Source organism: Convolutriloba macropyga, chromosome 6, assembly GCF_964194025.1.
Source record: "Convolutriloba macropyga chromosome 6, txConMacr16.3, whole genome shotgun sequence".
In the NCBI taxonomy this organism is placed as follows: domain Eukaryota; kingdom Metazoa; phylum Xenacoelomorpha; order Acoela; family Convolutidae; genus Convolutriloba; species Convolutriloba macropyga.
The window spans coordinates 52,831,866-52,853,652 of record NC_134473.1 but is presented as its reverse complement, the minus strand read 5'-3'; the positions used below and the strand labels follow the sequence as shown (position 1 = coordinate 52,853,652).

The 21,787-nt window shown below is 34.1% G+C and overlaps 3 protein-coding genes across 5 annotated transcripts in view; 2 read left to right on the top strand and 1 right to left on the bottom strand.

Annotated features, from left to right (window-relative positions):
* Positions 1–18,381, top strand: part of LOC142341047 (uncharacterized) — a 37,862-nt gene extending 19,481 nt beyond the window's left edge. Inside the window, exons 7-11 of the mRNA XM_075391884.1 lie at positions 8,539–8,877; positions 11,174–11,760; positions 11,991–12,255; positions 17,478–17,758; positions 18,026–18,381. Coding sequence (XP_075247999.1) covers positions 8,539–8,877; positions 11,174–11,760; positions 11,991–12,255; positions 17,478–17,727 — 1,441 coding nt within the window. The 3' untranslated portion in view covers positions 17,728–17,758; positions 18,026–18,381. The remainder of the gene's footprint in view (positions 1–8,538; positions 8,878–11,173; positions 11,761–11,990; positions 12,256–17,477; positions 17,759–18,025) is intronic.
* Positions 1–21,787, bottom strand: part of LOC142341755 (protein XRP2-like) — a 525,423-nt gene that overhangs the window by 429,773 nt on the left and 73,863 nt on the right. The window lies entirely within an intron of this gene.
* LOC142341757 (serine/arginine-rich splicing factor 4-like) overlaps positions 1–21,787 on the top strand; it is a 340,718-nt gene that overhangs the window by 289,290 nt on the left and 29,641 nt on the right. The gene's annotated exons all lie outside the window — the stretch shown is intronic.

Sequence of the window (21,787 nt, the reverse complement as noted above, 5' to 3'; positions counted from 1 at the left end):
TGTAATCTACCAGCCCCATTTTTGCACCCGGTATATGTTCGATGTTAAAATCAAAAGGTAACAGACGATCTATCCAGCGTGTTAATCTACTATAATAGGATTTTTTTGACTGATGTTCTTTCATATTTGAAAGTAGTGCTCGATGATCAGTAATGATTGTGAATGATTTGCCAAAGAGATAATATTTAAAATATTCTACAGACCACACAACCCCTAACAATTCCAGTTCATTAACACTATAACGTTCCTCGTTTGAGTTGAGGAAACGAGATGCGAATGCAACTGTATGCCAACTTGTAGGTGAGCGTTGTTCTAAAGCTGCTCCTAGTCCCGCTCTAGAAGCATCGCATTTGATCCGCGTTTCCAAGTGAGGATTATAATGTGTATTTTCTGTTGCATTTGCGACTTTATTTTTAATTGCTTGAAAGTGAGTTTCATGTTCAGTATTCCAAACAAATTTTGTATTCTTTTTTAGTAATGATCAAAGAGGATGGCACAATTGTGATAGATTAGGAATGAATTTTCCTAAGTAATGAACAGAACCTAAAAATGATCGTAAATGTTTTAGGTTCTAGGTGCTGATAGGGAAGCGATTGCCGCTGTTTTTGACTCAAATGGTGCAATTTCTGATTGACTAAATTTATGTCCTAGCTATTCAATTTCTGTTTTTGCCAAATGACATTTAGGTAAGTTTATTCATAAATTATCCTCATCTAATTTCTTTAAGCATTTATAGACTAAGTTTAGGTGGTCTTCTTTAGAACCACGGCTAACTACTATAATGTCATCCAGAAAACAATAGGTATTTTGGAGTCCGACTGAAGTATAATCCATTACTTTTTGGAATGCTGCTGGCATATCAGTTAATCCGTAGAAACCGGTAATAAAACGATATGTTCCAGTTCTCTCACCGCTAATGATATTGAAGTTACAATGTCGAGCCGTTTCCGGGTCTAATTTGAGTTGACTGTATGCGTACTTCAAATACAAATTTGAAAAATATGCTGTTTCTTGTGATGCGGATGTGCTCAAATTTTGTTGAATTGTGTCAATTAATTTATCTATATTTGGCATTTGGTATTTATTTTTATGGATAGATTTATTTAAAATTTTGGAGTCTAGAGCAAGTTTAACTGTTTTTATCTCTTTTTACTGTAATTACTATAGGTGAAATAAAATTTTTATCTGAACAACTGTTTAATTTTATGATGTGTTTTTCGTCAAGTAGTTTTTTAAGTTCAATTTTAACTAGTGGTTGTAAGTTAATTGGGACTCGTCGTCCTTTTTGATGTGTAGGTGTAAATTCTTTGTGAAATGCTGATTTTACTGAATGTTTTAAAGATTTACCGATTCGGGTGATGAGATCTGGAAAATCAAATGCAATCTGTTTCTTGATTAGGCATTGCTTTTGGTCAATATTTGCAACTTGTTTCAACTGAGTAAAAGAAAAACCTAGTTCTGCAAAAATATCTCGTCCAATGATGGGTCTGTGACCATCTTCCACTACTGTTACATCAACGCCCGTGGCTATCCAATCATTACATTTGATTGATGTATTGATTACGCCAACAATCTTGATTATATCATTAGAGAAAGTTTTGTCATGTATTTCTGGTGACTGCACCCAATAGCTTTCATTGCACTCGGACACCACTCTGTCTGCTAGACTTTTGTTTACAATAGTACACACGCTTCCCGAATCCACCCATGCCTTTGTTTTTGTATTCCCGACACAAATGTCTAAATTTACTGGTTCCACCTCACGAGCGTTATTTTGAATTGAAATCGCCGCTGCACAATTATCATCGTAATCATCGTAGTCCGAGTAATAGTTCGCATCGTAGATGCTCTGCTGCTGTAAATCCTATTTATTTTGTTGACTTGGTCGGCCGCTGTTGCTGACGTACCTACTGTAGCCGCCTCAGAAACTGAGTCATCTACATAATTTACTCTTGGTTTGGGTTTAATAGGTTGTTTGGATTTTCGACAAACTTTTGCAAAGTGGTTAGCAATGCCGCAATATTTACAGTTCTTGCCACGGGCAGGACATTTTTGTCTATGAGATGAGGACCAACCATAGCCACAATTTGGACAAATTGTTTACTGGACGAACTGGTTTGTCGACGCTCGTGATCTATTCCACGATCCCTGAACATTATTTATCGTCTGACTTGTAATTTCATTTGTAGTTGTCGAAGCTGGAGATCCAAATATTTTTATTTGACTTTGTATTCCCATTTCAACGTTCATGGCAATTTCAAGAGCTTTTTTAGCCGTTCGTGTTTCTTTTAACAATTTCCTTTGGATTTCGCCATCTTGCATATTAGCTATGAAAACGTCACGAATGATCGACTCCTCGTGGCTTCCTAAATCGCAATTCAAAGATAACTCCCGAAGGCAACCGTAAAACTTTTCCACAGGCTCTCCCTTCATTTGCTTTCTAGTGAGAAAAGTGTAGCGATCAAATGTGATGTTTCGTTGTTTAGTAAACACTCTATCAAGACTTTCCCAGAGAGCCTTTGTTGTTACTCGATCAATCTGGATATTTGGTTCTCGGGAACCAAATATTCGTCTACCCTCCCTCCCCAAACTGAGATACGTTAAGGAGACAGCTTTGTTATCACATTATTTCCAGGGTTTTTCACCACATAGTATACCTACGAGTTCTATTTTCTGACAATGGTTTAACCACGAGTTCTTCAACTGCTCATTACGGATTCGTCGATCTCGTTCGCTATGAGCTGTGCTGTTTTCAACGTCAGCCTCGTATATGGGCTCTGGAGGTAGAATGAGTTTGTCTGGCGGATCTCCAAGAAGAATATCAATCGAAATGCCTTCTTTAGCCATGATAGCTAATTTTAGCATGATCTGCCATCGATCCCATCGTAATGGAGGTTCAAGTGTTGGTTTTTCCCAAAAGGGCTCGATTCCAAGGAGTGCACGTTCTTTAGTTGCTGACTGCGCCATGTGATATCCCTGACCGTAGAGATACGTTTCGTGTCACAAATCCACTTAGAACTTGTAGAGTGGATTCGAGGTGCGAATCCAAGTTTTACTAATTTGTGGGATTACCACTTTTAGTTTTACTTAGCAATCGTGATGCGATTGCAATCGTGATGCCATTGCAGACAAAATTATTGAGTGTGGAATTCCTCCTCGAATCCGATAGGATCGCTCTTAGAGTAAAACAGAGTAGATTGAAGCAACTGAATTCAATGATGAGATTCTAGAGAATGAATAAATAATCAAAAGTGGGAGATATGAACAAAACTGAAAAGTTGACTTATTAATCGGCGGCCAATTAATTATATGTGAAATATGACTTTTAGCCTGACAAGGACAAACTTAAATTAATTTAATACTAAGTAATCAAACATGAACCTAATATGGTACAACCGTATCACAAGGTTAATCCGCCTTTTAGGTCAAACCGCCTTTTAGATCACACCGCCTTTTAGGTCAAATTGCTATTTAGGTTAACTTTGTTTAAACGTAACACATAAAAGATAACACAAAATATCACTATAAACATCAAAGCGGAATTGGCGCAGCGGTTAATGAATGTAACAAAAAACACGGCTGAGGTTCAAATTCTGGCAATTAGAAAATTTTCACGAAAAATTAAAAATTGACTTAATAAAAAGATTGGAAACTAAAAAACTGGGAAGAAGTCGGGAAAACCTTTCGATACCAGCTATGGGCGGTGTTGGGAGTGGATGGGGAGTGGAATGTAGAAAAGTACCCCACACAGAAATTCTACTGTCAAATTATCAGCTCTCTAGCTCTTCTAGTTTTTGAGTAAAGTTTTTTAAGTAAATTTATTTAATAACATCACCAAATGCACAAATAACAAGTTTAAAAGCTCAGGAATATGTATAGTAAGCAAATGAACCTAAAAATGGAACAATATAATCAGTTTTATTTTTTTTTGTAATATTTTTGATTTTTTCATTCAGAACTCTGTACTTCTTTCGGCTCTTGTTCTCCTTTCCACGTAAAGCTTTGATAATGTTGAACTTTTGGTTAGCGGCATCGAGTGATATCTTCTCCAGAAAGGTCCAAACGCAGGGATGGTTGCCTTGAAAAAGGGATGTAACGCCCAAATTCAAGCCTTCAACTGCATTTGTTGTTCTTGCTTAGCCTTTAGCTGCATCTTTGTTGTGGTTCCAGAGTGCCAAAAGGTATTGAGGTTCTCCTTTGATCCGGCCAATTTTTTCGCTTCGGATATACGTCCTCTGAAAGTACGAACTTAGGTCGTCCATCATCTGCAAACACTCTGTGTCTATTTTAGCAATTTCACAGACATCTTGTATTTCCTCAATTACAAGATCAAAAGAGGCCGATACCATTGGTTCAGGGACGAGACTGAGTGCAGGAATCATTCGCAAAGTCAGTGCTAGTTCCAATTTGTTTTCACAAATCCTTTTCATACCGAGTTCGCATATCTTCCTGTTAAAACTATGATGCAAGTGAAAATAGCAGCCTTTTATCTCACTCGCTGGAATTTGTTCTGAGAAGACATTGATTGCCGTTTTTTCAAAATCCTGGAGATTTTTTTTTATCAAACTCCACCAGTAAGTTGATTCAAGCCAACAAGAAGCTTCCGATAGGAGTTCTTTCTTTTGTTGCTAAGTAGAGCATAAATACAAGGTGGATAAAATCCTCCAATCTCAATATGAATGGTGTATAATTGGTAAAACTGGATGGGAGATGCTTTGAAACATCCGACACAGAGCCAAAGGGCATTGTTTGTTTTCAAGGATTCTAGATTTTCTTGTGTTCCAAAATCAGCATCCTCTCGTTGTCAGTTTTTCCCGTGTCCTAAAGGCAGAATTCTTTACACTTGACGGGCACTTCGAAATGTCTGTCGGTAATTCGCGGCTCCTGTAAGTTTTTGGATGCTTTTTGGCAGCTAGTGTCCGATTTATAGAAGATCTGGTTGGCAAAGACAACTGCGTTGAAGTATCGGACCCGATTGGTAACAGAATGCTGGCAATTATGAAATTAATTACTGGGTTCTGTTCTTTTCTTGCTGTCTCCTTCATTTGACCAATAATCTTTTTCGCTTGTACATGTCCGGGAACGATTTCGTGGTTGTGCTCGTTTTTCTTGGATAGTAATTGTTTTCCAGTGGTAATGGCCGTAACTTTACATTTATAAGAGCTCTATATTGAGCATTTCCAATGCGTAGTAGTTTTTGTTTCCAAATGCTTTTGAAACTCTTGTCCATCAGGGATTAAGTTTAATCGGTTCTGCTGGGACGTACCCCAAGTTATTTCGCTCATGTTTAGCGTCCATATTTGGCCAAGTTTATTGACTAGAATAACGCGTCAAGTTTCTTTGAGCAATTCAATTTCTGTGATAATTTTGCGTCTTGTTTACCTAAATTGCGTCGAATTAGTTAATTTGAACTTAATGGTAGACTGGTACTCTAATTGTGGGATTATACGTTATTTTAAAGATTATAAGTACTAAATTATAAATAGGCATTGGGTATAATTTAATTGGGTATAATTGCATTGGGTAATTTGCCATTGGGTATTTTGGCACATTGGGTATTTTGGAATTGGGAATTATGGCATTGGGTATTATGGTATTGGGTATATTGTTCTGACACCGGTTGAACATATATGCGCAATCAAAATATTATTTTTAATGATGCAACAAAAAACAGATTACTTGTATGCGATCCCGTACTGACTGAAAAACTCTCCTCGAAAATAAAGAAAAAGAACGCAAAGCAATGGTCAGAAACATTTAGCAAAACTGTTGAATCGGTATAAATAGATTTTTTTTGTGTTTGGTTCTGATGACAGTGAACAGCCTGCAAACATACGAGGAATTAACCTCAGTTGTCTCAAATGGAAAAAGGGTTTAATTGCAACCGGCGAAAGTGGTAGGCTATAAACCTCTCCGAGCAGCTGAACACAATATCGGAACCTCCTATAAACAATAGAAAGAATTAAAAAGCTTGGTGCAAAACTTTCCTCACTTTCAAAAGTTTAAAGCTGTTTTGAGTGCTTGAAAATCAGCAGCAGATCACATTTTTGAACGATTGAAAATCAAGAATTGAAAGGCATAAATTATATCAAAATTCTAGATAATTCAAGCACAAAAAGGCTTGGGTTTTTTCTGAAAATCAAATAAACGATAAATCATCTGATCGTGAGCAAAAAATAGTAAAACTAATTCGCAAAAGCCGAGAAAAAGGAGTGTAACATCATATGGTTGCCACAAATATTTTGTTTACAAAATAAAGCAACAGAGTAAAGACCAATATTAGCTCTGCTCAGCTATCACTATCGCAGCTATTAAAAAATGAACAGAAAGTGGAAACAAATCTGCGCTTTTTAATTTTTTTTTCAAATTGTTTTTCGGACACTACTCTTTTTTTTGCGTCTGTTTCCAGTTTTGACATATTAGTTCAGTCACTGACAATTGTTGTTCGGGTTTCTTCAGTGCAAGAGTTTCTTGGAATCTGCAATTTTTTCATGGAATCTGTTTGCATTTTTGTCAAAGTTTCTTTTTAATTCTGCGCTTTTTCGCACATTGGCCCTCTAAGAGTTCAACATTTTTGATTTTTGACCTGTCGCATTCTGTCCTTTTAACTAAGCCGCTCGAGAATTCTCAAACCTACGAGGGTTCTTATATGCTGCCTTATAAACTGTCAAGCATTTATTATATAGGATGTGTTCCATAAGAGCAATATGTACGGTGGCAAAGTGGAAGCAGAGGCAACAGAAACAAAGTACGTGAATGTTTCGCGTCTCACAAAGAGAGCTCTTAGCGTTGAGTCAAATAAACTCTGAAATCAACGCAAAATTATATAAGATCTACCCTATGAAATGCAAAAATATTTAAGATCTACGCATAGAAACAAAAAATTATGTAAAATCTACGCTTAGAAACGCAGAATTCAACTCATTCACAACAAAATAATGAAAGAAAATTGCAGTGAATTTTCTGACTTTCAACGCTAGTTACCGCTTATTTTTAATAGCTGCATAGCGAAAGCTGGGGCTATTATTGTCTTTCTCTTGGTTTTTTACAATTCAAATTTTTGAAATGTATTGGGGCGCTGTCTTTTTTTTAGATCTGTCCACACATTTTCATGATTTTTGAAGTCAAAATGGAGTAGTGATTTTGGTCACGTCGAAACAGGAAGAGGAGTTAAAAAGCGAGCGGTTTTGCGGCGTGAAAGTGGAGTGAGAAAATGGTGTTTGAACAAAATTTTGCTTTCTCGCTAGCGGTTTTTTGTTTGCATGCGGCAATTTCACTTTGATTTTTAGTGTTTTTCGATTTTTTTGATCGAATTTTTCTCTAAATGGTTTTCCCAATCCATTCATAGTTCATTCTATCCCTAGTTTTTTTGTTTCAATCAATATTTCATTTCTCGCTAGTGGTTTTTTTCCGCATGTGGCATTTTGGCATTTATTTTCTGTTTTTTTTTTTGTTTTTTTTATCTGATTTTTTAAGAAATGGTTTTCCCAATTCACTCGTTGTCCGTTCTATATCTAGTTTTTTGTTTAGTGAATGAAAATTCTTTGAATTGTACGTCAGGACTTGTCCTGCTATGTTTTTAATGTTTTTTCGATTTTTTCGATCGGATTTTTTTCTAAATGGTTTTTCCAATCCTTTCATAGTCCGTTTTAGGTCTAGTTTTTTTTAGTCAATGAAAATGCTTTGAATTGTACGTCAGGACTTGTCCTGCTATGTTTTTTATTTCGTCGTCGCGATTTCTGTTACGACCATATGATGTCACAACCGCTTCAAATCTCCTTTTTGTTCATTCGTTCATGCAATTTCAAATGAAGTGCGTGCGTGACGTCTTTTTTTGCTCTTATTGGAGCGAGTTATTTGTTCATTTGCGTGATCAAATTTTTGGTCACACTTGACTTACCTCACTCACAAAAATGACTTCCCCACTTTGAAGTTGACTTTTATTTACTTTAATTCAAAGAGATAAGGTCAAATGAGTGTGTCACTCTTAATGAAGGTTATTAGAGAGCAGCTAATAGAGGCAACAAAAACTTATACATATTTTTAATCAAAATATAACATATCAGCCTTCAATGAAAAGACGAATTTTTTTGGTCTGTCTTTTTTACTGTTTTTTTTGAGACTGCAGATCTACGAAGCTATTGCGGCTATTTTCTGGCAATCTGCCAGCTATGTTACATAATTTTGGCAAACAACTTCCTTGGCCCGGGATTAACCAATTATAGCAACCAGCAAAATGGAACTAGGCTTGCTAACATTGAACTAAAAGGTACGTTTAACTAGATTCAGTTACTGGTCAAGGAGTCAAAATGATCACAAAACGGTAATTACTTCTTAGCAGACATCTTCAACTCAAATGAAAATGTTTGATATTTTGGTTTGATTAAATCAAAAATGATGTACTAAACAATATGAGTGGACGCGGTGATATCAATATTTTTTTAATACAATAATGATTTTTAATTTGTATCTGAAATCCGTGAAACCATAGATCCACAATTTGTCCACCACCAACATTTTATTAATTTTTGGTTCCAGGTGTAAGTTGCTAGAAAAGTTACTCGACATATACACATTGAGACCCGAGGCAGCTAAGCGTGAAATTTCATCAAGGCGCGTGAACTTAAAGGACACAAAAAACCTCAACAGTTCCTTGCCGCCCACGCTTAATCGACAACAACCAGGCCCTAATGGCGCAAGTTCATTGGATGCCGACAATGGTGCTTTATACGAGGCTTTAAGAGAGGACGGGACAACTTCCCTATTTGGAAAGTACTCGGATGTGGGAGTGAGATCACCTATGACATCATCTACCTTGCCAGCCGTACCTCCGAGAGTACCCCTTAGGAGAAAAGATTTACCACAAAATAATCAAAAGTTAGAAATTTTAGTAGTTACTGTCTAAATGACTGTTGCGCTTTTTTATTTGAGTGCATTGAATTTCTATTTCAAACAATTTTAATTGTTCCCAAGCAAATTTTGTGCCTACTTGATCTCAAACAAAGTTTGAAGCAGTTATGTTAGTCCTGCTGGTTTTTTGTTATGCAGGTAAAGTCACTGACCACCTTTGTAACGACCGCTCTCCTGTCAGGGACAAGGAAATTTTCACACCCCCAGATCGGTTTCAGCTGTTTCAAATTTGTCCGGATGTTACAGTTTGCCGTTTACTTTTGTGAACTGTTTTATACGCTACACTCTAAGCTATCGCTGCATTATTGATATTCAGTTAGTCTCATTATTAAATCGTTCATCTTTGCTGCTCAACAGTTTGCTCCGTATTCCAAAATTTCCTGAATACCAAAAATTCAAAAATTGAAACAACCAACTTTTGCTCGAGTTTTGTTAACAACTCAAAGTGTAAAAACCAAATTCAATTAGTATCGCAGAAAAATCCTTGGTAATAGACCGAACAACCATTGTAAACAAAAAATAACTTGATTAATCAAGTACAAAAAAGTGCGGAAACACTTACAAATTTCCCTTCGTGAATTCCTAATTTTCACAGTTCCATTTTTATAGTCTTAAATTAGCTTCACTAACAGCAAAGTGAATCAATTCTAGGATTTGTTAAAGCTATATAAAAATTTTATTGAAAGAAGCTATATAGAAGTTTTTGTACAAACATTCTCCTATTAGGGGAAAAATATTGCGAATATTGAAGTCAATTCTCTTTTCAGGTCAAAGTTAACTTAATCTGTGTAATCACCAAGATAAATTACAGAACGACACACAGTAACAATTAAATTACTGCTCAAGAATTGTGCTTCAATAAGCAATTTATGTCAGATTAGGAAGGCAAAATCAACTCGTTTTAACTGCTTTTGGTAGTTTTTCAAGATTTTTAATACTGCCAGTCACCTGGTTTACATGTCAAAATGGCAATTCTGAATGGTTGCAGATACAGATTTCGACAAAATGTAAAAATTTATCTTTACTTTCATTTCTCAGCTTAAATCTGATGTCGTAGGAGGTTTTTTAGCTATAAAAAAGTTTTGTTGAAAATTTCGTATCAACAACAAGTCGATTTGCAAACAATTGTGTAGAGTCTGATGCAATTTGTTAATGAATTGTTCAATCCGTACATACATCACCGTACTAATATTTTAGTAGTGAAGTTAGTTCAGTTCCGCTTTGAATTTCGGTTCCACTTCATGCGTGATAATCACGTACTAATAGTGGTTACTAAAATATACGTTGACAAAAATGAACAAATCGTTTTTAGCTTCGATAGAATCTAGCTTTAAGTTTTGTTTCTACTTTTACATCCTGATGTGGTCTTGAGTTCTTGTGTATTTTTGTGAGAGGCTCGGCCTCAGCTCTCCTAGAGCTATACTAGTTTCGAAGTAAACAAATCTGCTGAGAAGACATCGGATTCTGGGGTGAAGGGTAGACTTTGGTGACAAACCGATCTGTTGCTCGGTGGCAAACCGATCGCTCGTAAGTCTTTTGAGAGCGATTTGACCAATGTTTGCGGGTTATGCTTTCTTTTTTCGAAAAATGCTCACTTTGCTTAAATCATTTCAAGATTTATTGCCCTATAGTCTATTCCTATTTGTTTGAATTAACAAAACTTTCGCTCGAGTTTAATTAAATAACAACACTTCTTTGAATTTGAATTTTAAATATTTTTATGCTTTGAATATTTTGCACATAAGGAAAGATGAATTGTCAGCATAAAAAGAGCTTTTAAACTGTTCCAGTTTACTTTGGCGTTCATTCAAATGTTTTTGAAAAGATTTTTGTCGAGTTTTGTAGCTTGGCTTCTTTCAATTTTGTCTCGGATCAAATATTTTTGATCTCCATCTATTTCTGACCTCCAAAAATGAGCTTGACTTACAGTTTCTCTGCAGTTTTTCTACCATCTGCTAGACAACAGCTTGTGGGCCTAAAAATTGCTTGTATTTTTTTCATTGACACTTTTTTTCAGCTAGTGTGTGTGAAAATAGATAATTCAATTTTTAAGTACTACCATATAATTTTTCCATTCTGCTGAAAAACTTCAATAAATTTGACTAATTTTGCAGGCCTTCAACGAAATCACCATCAGCGAAAACTATAAGAACTGTGATGTTAACCAGCCCTGAGAACGTTTTTTTTCTCAATATATCATTCCGTAGATTTCGCGAAATTCATTTTGGCAATTTTCTGGTGACTAATCTTTTCACACTTACAGATTTCTATCGCAGTCTACCAATGTGCCTGAACAAAACTCACAAACGAGCTATCCCCCGAACGGTCACCCACCACCACTGCTACCCCGAAGCCCAAAAATTGAACAATCCTCCAAACCCCAAACAAACCATGGACTCAAATCGCTTTTCACCCGCAGCCCAAAGCCAAAACCGTCGACATTATCAACCTCATCATCAAAAGGAAATCTCCTTAACTCAAACTTAATAGACGCAGGTCCAATTCAAGGTCAAACAAATGATGCAAGGTCACTAATTCGAAACGGACCTATTACACAAAATGGCCACAAAAGTCCCACTTCGCCACGAATTGTGAGCGATTCACAGACTCACGAGATGAACTTTTTAGTGCCTCCTGAAGGTCAAAACTACGGTGGAAACTTGAACAGGAGTTTTGATCAACACTCAGAGAGAATTTTTTCAGCTTTCGACCAATTACGGCCAATAGCTTCAGATGATAAGGCGAGAAATTTCAAGGAAATATTTGGGAAAGGGGAGAAATTTGACCTGACAGGGAGTAAAGGAGTAATGGAGAGAATGTCTAAACGAGATTTCTATTTAATGAAAGACTGTAAGTATAGAAAGAATGCAAAATTGTATTGGTCATTTTTGTAACTTTCGGTTATGGAATCATTTGGCATAATATTTAAAGTACTCGCATATAGCATATTTCGGGTACTTCAAAAAGTGAATATCAGTGTGAAGTCACCCAGAGCTTTTCAAAAACTTACCTTTATTCGTAATGGTTTACACAATTCATGTAAAAATTGTTAAACACTTAACCCTGTAATTTATTTTTAGTTGAGACAAATCATGAACGACAATCATGTGAAATGAACAAGGCGCTATCATCAACTTTATCTGTAGAAACACTCATACAAAGGTACAAAATAAGCGATCAGTTAGGTCGACCTGACATTAGGTCTCGGGGTTCCAGTAATGCGGTTGCAGAGAAAAGAGGGGCATCTCACCTACAGACCTCTAAGAGTGTCGAAAATGTTGCCCAACATGATGGCGAGCTTCTGTTTTTCATGACAAGCAACTTAGTTTCCGAACTATCTTGGAGGTTTGTACAGTATTGATTTAAAATCTGAACAATCGGGCGATTTAATAGGAAAAACTACAAGACTTTGGAAAAAAATCGAATAGATCAGACTAAAATAAATACAGCTGGGCTTTTTTCTGCTACTCAATATGTTAAATATTTTCCAAGACAAAAAAAATCAAAAATGTTTTTCGCCTAAAATAGCAAGACAAATTAGGTAAAGAAATGCCTATTATGAGATATGAAAACTTTGATTCAATCAATTAACAATCAATTGAGTTCAATAGACAAAATAGAAGACTTTTTCAAAATCTTTGGAATTTTAACCAGAATTTTATAAATTTTTCAAAAAATGCATATGTTTGAATTTTATCAGTCTTTTTGTTATCACATGTTTTTTTAATCATCACAAATTCAGGCGAAAAAGATGTTGGAAATTTGGTGAGTTTCTCACAAAAACTAAAGCTTTTCGAGTGTCGACCAATTACCTTACCACACGTATTTTAGGCATAAAATGAGGTCAAGTTGAACTAGGTCGAACGTAGTTAAAAAATAACATTGTTGACCTGCTGTTATTGCAGAACTTAAATAGTTTTTTAAAGTTTAAAGGTCGCTGACTGATGCGGGAAACTCAACGTAATTTAATAGCTTCATGGGGCAAAAATCATGGATTGAAATAATTCAGAATCTTCAATAATAATTATTAATGTAAACTTCAACAATTCGCAATGACTAATATTTGCATTTTTAAATTCTTTCGCCTTTTTGCTTCACAATCATGGTAAATATCTTTTTTAAGATAAATTATCTTCCGCCAACAAAAAGATGTCGGGTTAAACCGACTGGTTTTTGATATATATATATATATATATATATATATATATATATATATATATATATATATATATATATATATAAACCTATGACTTACCTTGAAGTCAACTTTGCAGTAAACCTTTAAAATATGTACACAATTTGACCTCTACAGGCCTCATTTTGTCACGTATCCAGCTAACTATTGTTTCATCGGAAAAGAAATGAGGGACCACAGAATCAGAACGCAACAAAAATTGGACAAGAATTTAGAAAAAATGGAAACTCTCACGATGCCAATAGTGATCTTGTTCTTTTTAATTGTTGTTTTTAAAAACAGTCTTTTTAATTGTCCTTGAACAAAAGTTGAAACAACTATTGTAACTGGTTTCGTCTATGTACGCAAATTTTGCTTAAAATTTGTGCGTTTTTGTTCTAGATCATTCTTTGACTTCTTGGGTGACTATTTTGCGCTTGAGTTCTTGATTTTTGACTGTTAAACTAATTTTCTCTCATTCTGAGGTATTGTGGCTTAGTGGGTAAGATGGTGGACAGGGATCCTGGAGGTTCGGGGTTCTAACCCCGCGGGGTCAGCGTTTATTGCACTCACAAAACGTTTCATAGCTACAACTCCTATCAATTAAAATGCTGCGCCTGACGCTGGAGAGCAGTTCATCAGACGATGGTTGTTTAGGTTTTTATGATTTAATTCAAGCTATAATACCCTTTCTGTAGTTAAAAAAACTGAAAAATAATTTTAAGAATCTTAAATTGTGCGTTTAAATATTGGACCGAAAAACTTATCTTTTTTTCATAGTGAATAGTTCTGTACACCTTTGAAAATTGAAAAGTTGATCATAGATGAACTAGTAAAAATTAATTTCATTGAAATTCAATATTTTTATCAATAATTATCCGAGTGAAATATATGAACCATAATACAAAAATAACTGTCACACAGTCGCGCGAAAAGTTTTGAGCAGTAAAATCAACCCTTTGCGCGCGGTTTTTAAAAACTTTATAGCTTCCAAAACATTATTCCTGGCTGTATACCTGATTTAAAGACAGTTTGACGTCTCATCCAAAGATTTTTTGGCCGATTTTAATGGTGAGCTTACTTTTATGTGACTGGTATAAAAATTAACTGGTATAAAATTTGGAACAATCTTTTTCTGTATAATGATTTTGTGTATTGGCAATAAGCCCTTCAACTTAGAAATGTTAACCTATATCGCATTAAGCTTGTAGTTTCAAGCAAGAAAAACTTTGTTAAGACAAAAATGGTTATCTTAGTGCATTTAGTTTAGTACATTTCAGAGAGTGAAATGATTGAGTTCCATGTAATCATACAGTGAGTGAAATATTAAAATCGGATATGATTTTCTTTCAACCAACAACGGTTCGAATAATATTTGCCTGTTACCAGAAAAGATTTCATACTAGGATATGAGAAATCGTTTGTATATCAAGCACAATCCTTGTAAGAGCACTATGAACTGTCATCCAGGATTAAAATTATTCGTTTATTTTTTCTTTCCAACTCACTTTGACCCACTTTGCCATAGAATTGGAAACCATGCAGATTTGTTCGAATTTTGCCATTTCCGAAGCGTAATCGAGGTTTAAGGTATCATGAACCTCAGCCTAAACTCCGTTGTTGTGTTTTTATGAAATTTTGCTTAAATTGTCATCATTTTTTTCTAATATGATACTATTGTTAACGAGAGTCTCATTGATTTTAAGTTTGAAAATGAAAGATGATTGATCAACTGTCCGAACTAACTGCCTTTGGAAACATTTTGGCAAAAATTTTTGAAAAGAAAATTTTAATCTGACAAATTTATGCGAAAGATTTATGAATTTTTGAAAATTTAGCTTTCTTTATCAAAAACAGCATCAAATAAGCTTCCTTAGCCCAGTTTGTAAAAAACATGTAAAAAAACATATTTTTTATGTTTGTAAAAAACATAAAAAATGTTTGACATATGGGCCTAACAACTGCTTACGCATTTCTGAACAAGTTCAAAAGTGGTTTATTGTTGCTGCTGATTCCCAGAAAAGTGTTCTGGAGTAAGTTTTTACCTTTTTTTCTTCTGTATTACAATAATTATCCAAAATGCATCATTCAATTTTGATATAGCAATACTTTTGTTGCCAAATTATCTTTTTTGCTTAATTTTGGAACAAAAACTTCTTTTCAAATTCTGTCAATTTATTTTTAGTCCAAGTAAAGGCAGGATGCATCTTCCTTTTAGAGACTGAAAAATTGATCTTTCTATTGTTTATAGTTTTTAATTAATATTTTCTTGACTTTGATAAGACGAGTTTTCGTGAAAACCTTTTGACTTCTATACACTTGCCCTTTTTTTGAGTTACTTTTTGCTGCCTGATCAGATTATCACCATGAACACAGGTTACATTGATTTCGAAGCAAAATGCAATTGAACATGAAGAGTCTTTTTAGTGAATAGCGTATGATGATAACGGCTTCGAAACCGGTTTCCACCAAAAAAAATATTCTCTTGATTTTTGACTGTATTTTTCTTTAGCTCTCATTAACTGCATCAGATATTTTATATAGTGCACACCTCAATGGCATCCCTTGAAGATATAACGATTATTTTTCCATTTAGTTCAGTTAATAGCTAATGGTATTAATGACCTTCAAATAATTTGATTGGAAAATTTCCCATAGCTTTTGAACTCTGCTTTTTTTCCTTTTTTCAATTTTTAACTTAGTCTCAGTATTGATATGCCCTACATATATTTCGGCCAAACAAACTGTAACATTTTTTTTGCTTTGTTGCAGCTGGTGGTATTATGGCTTTGGCACTATGTGATTTAAGTGATATTTTCGTTTTCTTTTCCCAAAGTCCCACCGAAAACAAGCCCATTGATGTATGAATGTGACACAATTACACAGCTGATTGTTTTTTGTGGTCAACAATATGTTTCAGTAAACTCTTTGCGGAAGTTTTGTATTTACTTGTTTTGGCTGTAAGTTTCTAGTCTTAAGTCTCTAATCTCAACCTGAAATGAATAATTTGTAGCCATGCGAGAACATAGTCTCAAATAATGAGAGGTTCAACTGGCTACCTATGAAGATACAATTTATTCTAGTCATCTGCTTTTTATTAATTGAAAAATTATGGTTGCTACAGCTTTGAAAATGTTAACCTGAAAAAAATTATTAAAATTTTAAATTCTGGAAGTTTTAAAACTTATTTCAGTCATTATGTACCAAAGTCTGGATAAACACAGACTTTATAAGTTAGTTGTTTTTGTAGTTAATGGTGTTGAGGCCATGATCTCTCTAGCTTTTATATAAACTTTAAATGACCTCTTGACGTTTGCCCATTTTCAGAGTCTTCGTTAGTTTTCTAGTCGCATTAAAACATCACTAACAATTCCTGTTGGCTTGAAAAAATAGGGTAAAGGAACATTTTTTATGTTTTCATTGAATATCGTATAGTTTTAAGGGCTTCGGTGCAGATTTCATTGAATTTTTGATTTTTGGAATTTTTTTTATTCATTTAGTCGTTTTATCTATTTTGGATTTTGAGTTGTAACAATAGCTCGGTGGGGAGATCTAAAAAGAGCAATATACCCTATTTCATAATTTCAGTTGATCGATAACGGCTTTTTGACTTTGAAACAAATTGTTTTCAAAAATCTAGAGGTATTTAATAATTTTGCCTTTGTTTCTCCTTTAGTCCACTTGTTACCAAGTCTCATTAGGTAACTTACCCATATAATTTTTGTAACAGTACAAATTGTTTTTGGTGCTGTTAACGTTCTATCTAGACTTTTGTGTGGTTTTATCAAGAGCCATTTTGACTTTGTTATAAAGTGTTTGTAGAAATAGATTTTGATTTTTGGTCGTAATTAACGTTTTTTGTGTTAATTATTTTAATGTTTGTTTTCTCTCCTATTTTTATCGATGGAAGGTCTCGTCGGCTCTCCAAGGTGGTATTATTGCTTTCGTTGTCTCACTAATGACCGTTTTTTGAAAGCTGATTGTTGATATGACTTTGCCCTTTTTTTCTTGTTTCCTTTGCCCTTTTTGTAGTTGTTACCGAGTATTTTTAAAGACAAAAACCATTTGCTTTGAAATGATGTACAATTGATTAGTTTAGTTTAGTTTTTAGATGATGATTTTTTACTTTTTTTTAGATAGGTTTTACGTTTGACAGTAATTTTTTGTTGTTTTGTTTTGTTGTTTGTATTGTCTTGTAGTATTATCAATGGCAGGTATTATCGGCTCTCAATACTGCATTATTTAACTTTTTTATTGCTTTGCGCTTAACACAAATTTACTCGTTTAACAATTATTTTCGAACAGTATGAGTATTTTTGAAATTTTTCTTTCTCATTCGGCAGAAAATTAAGTCGCAATTTGGGATGAGCGGGATTGGAACCTTATTTTTTAGAACCGAAGAAGAAGCAAATTTACGCAAAGAGAAAGAACGAAACATTCGACTTCAACTTTTACTGGACCAAACTCGACCATTACAAATGAAAAATCAGCCACAGAAAGAACGAGTCATAATCGAGGCATCTCAAAACGCTCAGCGCAATCGAGAGATACAACAAAACTACGAAAAACTAAATTCCAAACTTCAAAACAATAAATTTTTGAATTCCATGGAAAGTTTGAGAAAGCCACCAAAGCAAGAATGAAGACAAATTATCAGTTCCAAACTTTCCTCAGGTAAGAAGAATTATTGAATTGAATTCAAAAGACTTAAAATTAACGAACAAGTGTCATTTGCCCAAAGAATAACCCACCAAATTTATTTAACCTATAGGAAAATGGGCATACTCATTCTTGTTGATAAGCGAGCAACTGTAACACTTGACGTTCAATTAACTGACTTTTTTGGATTCAAACCGCAGAAAAACTTATTGTTTTGAAAAACTATGAAAACGTAGACTGTAGCTGTACATGACCTTGATTGATCATTCGTTTCCTTTTTAGAAACTCCGAATACTGATGACCAAAGTGAACTGCTGACCAACCGAAAATGACACCATGAATGTTCAGAAAACAACCCAAAACAATCCACGAAAAACTAGAACGCCCGAAATAATCTTTGTTCGGAGGGCATTTTACCCCAGATAAATCTTTTGAAATTGGCCTGCTTGTATAGCAAACAATGATCATATCAATATATGTCGAGCTAAATACAATTCAAAATTAGATACTTTAGAGACTTCTTTTTGAAGAATTTGTAGGTTTAAGGGGATGTAAAATTGAATTGCAACTAATGAATTTTAAAATTGAATCATACTAGAAATTAATTCGGAATTGTTGATGAAATTTAATTTAGAGTACACATTACTGTCTTATAGACCGCATTTGAGAAGGAAGCTTCAGAGTCCTGTACGTATGCACTTGATTGTAAACGACAATTACAGCCCATAGTTTAAAATGCGCTCTTAAAGAGCTTCGTGAACTGCACTTTCTCTCATAGAGTATTGCAGATTGAGATCAGAGGTTAAGCAGTGAGCCAAAACATCATACACTTTGGTAAAACATGCATCATTTTGACACTCGTTAAAACTTGCATCACTTCGCCATGAAATTTGAACACCGATATTTCTTTATGCTTTTGATCGTGCGATAGACCAAGAATATTATTTTAACATCCTAAATGGAAATTTGGAATGATTGTGTTCCCAGGATCCGGTGCGCGACCCAAGCCAGCTCTGATCAGACCGACTGGTCTCGCTCACGGGGGTTAAACAGAACCCCACACAGTCTGGTCATAGAGTGGTCATCCAGATCATACCATAAAATTAACCAAGCTATAGCAAGCGTCAAGGTAATCTTTTGGTATGATCTGGATAACCTGAGCAATGCTTTTTCACAAACCCTTCCAGAGTCTGAAAAGTCCGATCAGAACCAGGACCAAACCAACCGAGAATACGGCTAGGCCTAGGAAAAAAAGAGATAATCAACACCCGTGTGAAATGTTTTTTGAAAAGCACTTCCCAATTCTACATGACGAACGTGAAGGAATAAGTTTTGGTGAAGTCTGCCGAGCTGAACAAGTTGTTTCTTTTTTGTAACTATGACTCAAGGAATCAAAAACCTTATACATAAAATGAAGTCTATTTTTCAGGAAACAATATACTACACCAATGATTAATGCTACTTCAACGATTAAAATTGTCAACAGGGCAGGATACTCCCAGTGCTCGACTCAAGTGTGTCTGGCATCACCAATGCGCAAACCATGTAGGTCTGTCAACCGAGCGAGCGACTCAATTGGGACTGATAGCTTCGTGCGCGACTCCCGTTGGTGAGATCAGAGCTGGCTTGGGTCGCGTACCTCAACTTGGGTTGAATCTTGTGACAAATGATATATATATATATATATATATATATATATATATATATATACACGTGTATATATGTATATATATATATATATATATATATATATATATATATATATATATATATATATATATATATATATACATATATATATATAAAATTTATTTATATATATATATATATATATATATATATATGTAAATATATATATGTATATATATATATATATATATATATTATATGGGTGTGTTTGGATTGTGCGTATACAAAACCAAAACATATATGTATACATACATATATATATATATATATATATATATATATATATATATATATATATGTATGTATGTAAGTATGTATGTATGTTTGTATGTATGTATTTATATATATGTATATATATATATATATATATATATATATATATATACATATATATATATATATATATATATATATATATATATATATGTGGCTTTAAGATATTTTAACTTTTTCTTGCTGAGTCCATCATTGCACAAAAAAAACATGAAACATGAATTAACATTTTTCCATGTTATTATAGGTTTGTAATCATCATACTGTATCACGTTTCAGTTCATGGCTTGAGGATAACCAATGCTACTTCAAGTATTTACTTCTTTTAGCTAATTTACTTCTTTCGAAATATTGATTTGGTAATGCCAACCGAAACGGGTTATAAAAAACGTGTTTACCAATGTCCTTTCCTCGACGTAATGACTCATGATAGGTGTTCAGGGTTAATTGTTTCGAGCCTACTCTTAGTGGGGGGGGGGGGGGAAGAACTGTAAACTAAACTGCTTTTCTTCGTTAAATGAACTTTGGCCGATCGGTATAATAATCGTAGAGAGTTGAGATCAGAGTTTTAACCCGAGGAAACCCGTTAAGTTTGGAGTATAGAATAAAACATGATTTTTGGGAAATTCGTTTCTCTTCGAGAGGTGTCATATAGGTTAAAAATGTTTGCGAACTCTTGGCTTCTCACAATGGTTTTTTTCAACTTTTATGGTTTTGTTAGTCAAATATTGTTTAATTGGCTCAATTATGCTGCTTTGCTCACAATTTCAGTTTTTAAAGACCTCTGAGACGATAAATAGACTTTTGGTACCATCATTGCTTTGAAGAATCAAAAAAATCTGAATTTGAATTTAGATTTTTTCTTTCGTTATTAGAACGATTGTTTTTTACGCTCAGCTATTTGACTTCTTTGTGCGTCCCTTTTTTCTTGTTACTGTGTATGGCAACGCATAATAAAAATGCACATCATTTCATGTGTCTTACCTTTTGTTGTCTGATTTAGTCACTGGGAAGTTTTTTTACCTTGATACTATGTTTTTACATTAAAATTATAAATTTCAATGAATTACGTTTCTTGTCAATTGTTCTATTGTTACTGAGTCTCATGTCTGAGAGGGCACATTAGAATTTTAGCTTTGTGTAATTGAAACTATTTGAAGTTTTGGTTTTTGAGTTTTTGGTATTTATTACTTGGAAATACTCTTTTTTGAAAAAACCTTTGTGAGCATTTCAGTTTGGACAAAAATTGTCGTCCTTCTACTATAGTAAAAGTAAAAAAAATATAAGAGAGTTTCGACTTCTGGTCCTTTTTGTTGATAATTTTTGTCTTGTGCAGTCAATTCATTAACATTTAAATTTTATAAAGTACAGTAATTTATCTTATGTGAATCAAAAATGTTTTTGTTGGAATTTAATTGACACTAACTTTCTTGAGAAATGTTACATTGACGCTACATTGTTCCTGAGAAATTTGATTGGTTTTTCAAAAAGACGCGAGGGAAGCTTGTGAATGTGTCCATTTGATATGATAGCCAATGGTCATTCAACTTTGTTTCAAGAACAACAATAGATTCTGGGGAAAATTTTGCTAGTTACCCCTGTTTTTTATCGTCTTACTTTTTGCTAAAGATTATTTTTATCAAGACGTTTTATGTGCTTTCTATAGAAACATATGCAGATAAAAATAGTTGTTTTATTTCGCTATTGGTTCGTTGAATTGGATTTCTGTTTGCATGAGTAATGAAAAGTTGTTTATTCGTCATTATCTGCTGTTATATGTTGACTTGTTCTTTATTCTCAAAGATAGCAAGTCCTGTGAGTCTGTCAATGCTGCATCATTCAAAAAAATTGAGACTGATTATTATTAATTATTGACCGATAAGCTATATGATTTTGAATAGCTCGCTTGATTTATCTCAATCTCGCATGAAATTTCTTGTAAATCATGTGCATTGGTCGTAGTTTCGTCGTTTTCCCACTCAGTCGAAATAAGAAGTGAATAGGGTTTATCTTCATTAAATTTGTTTGCTAGGAAGTGTGAACAATTTCAACTTAAGTTTTTGCCTTTTTTAAACTTTGCGG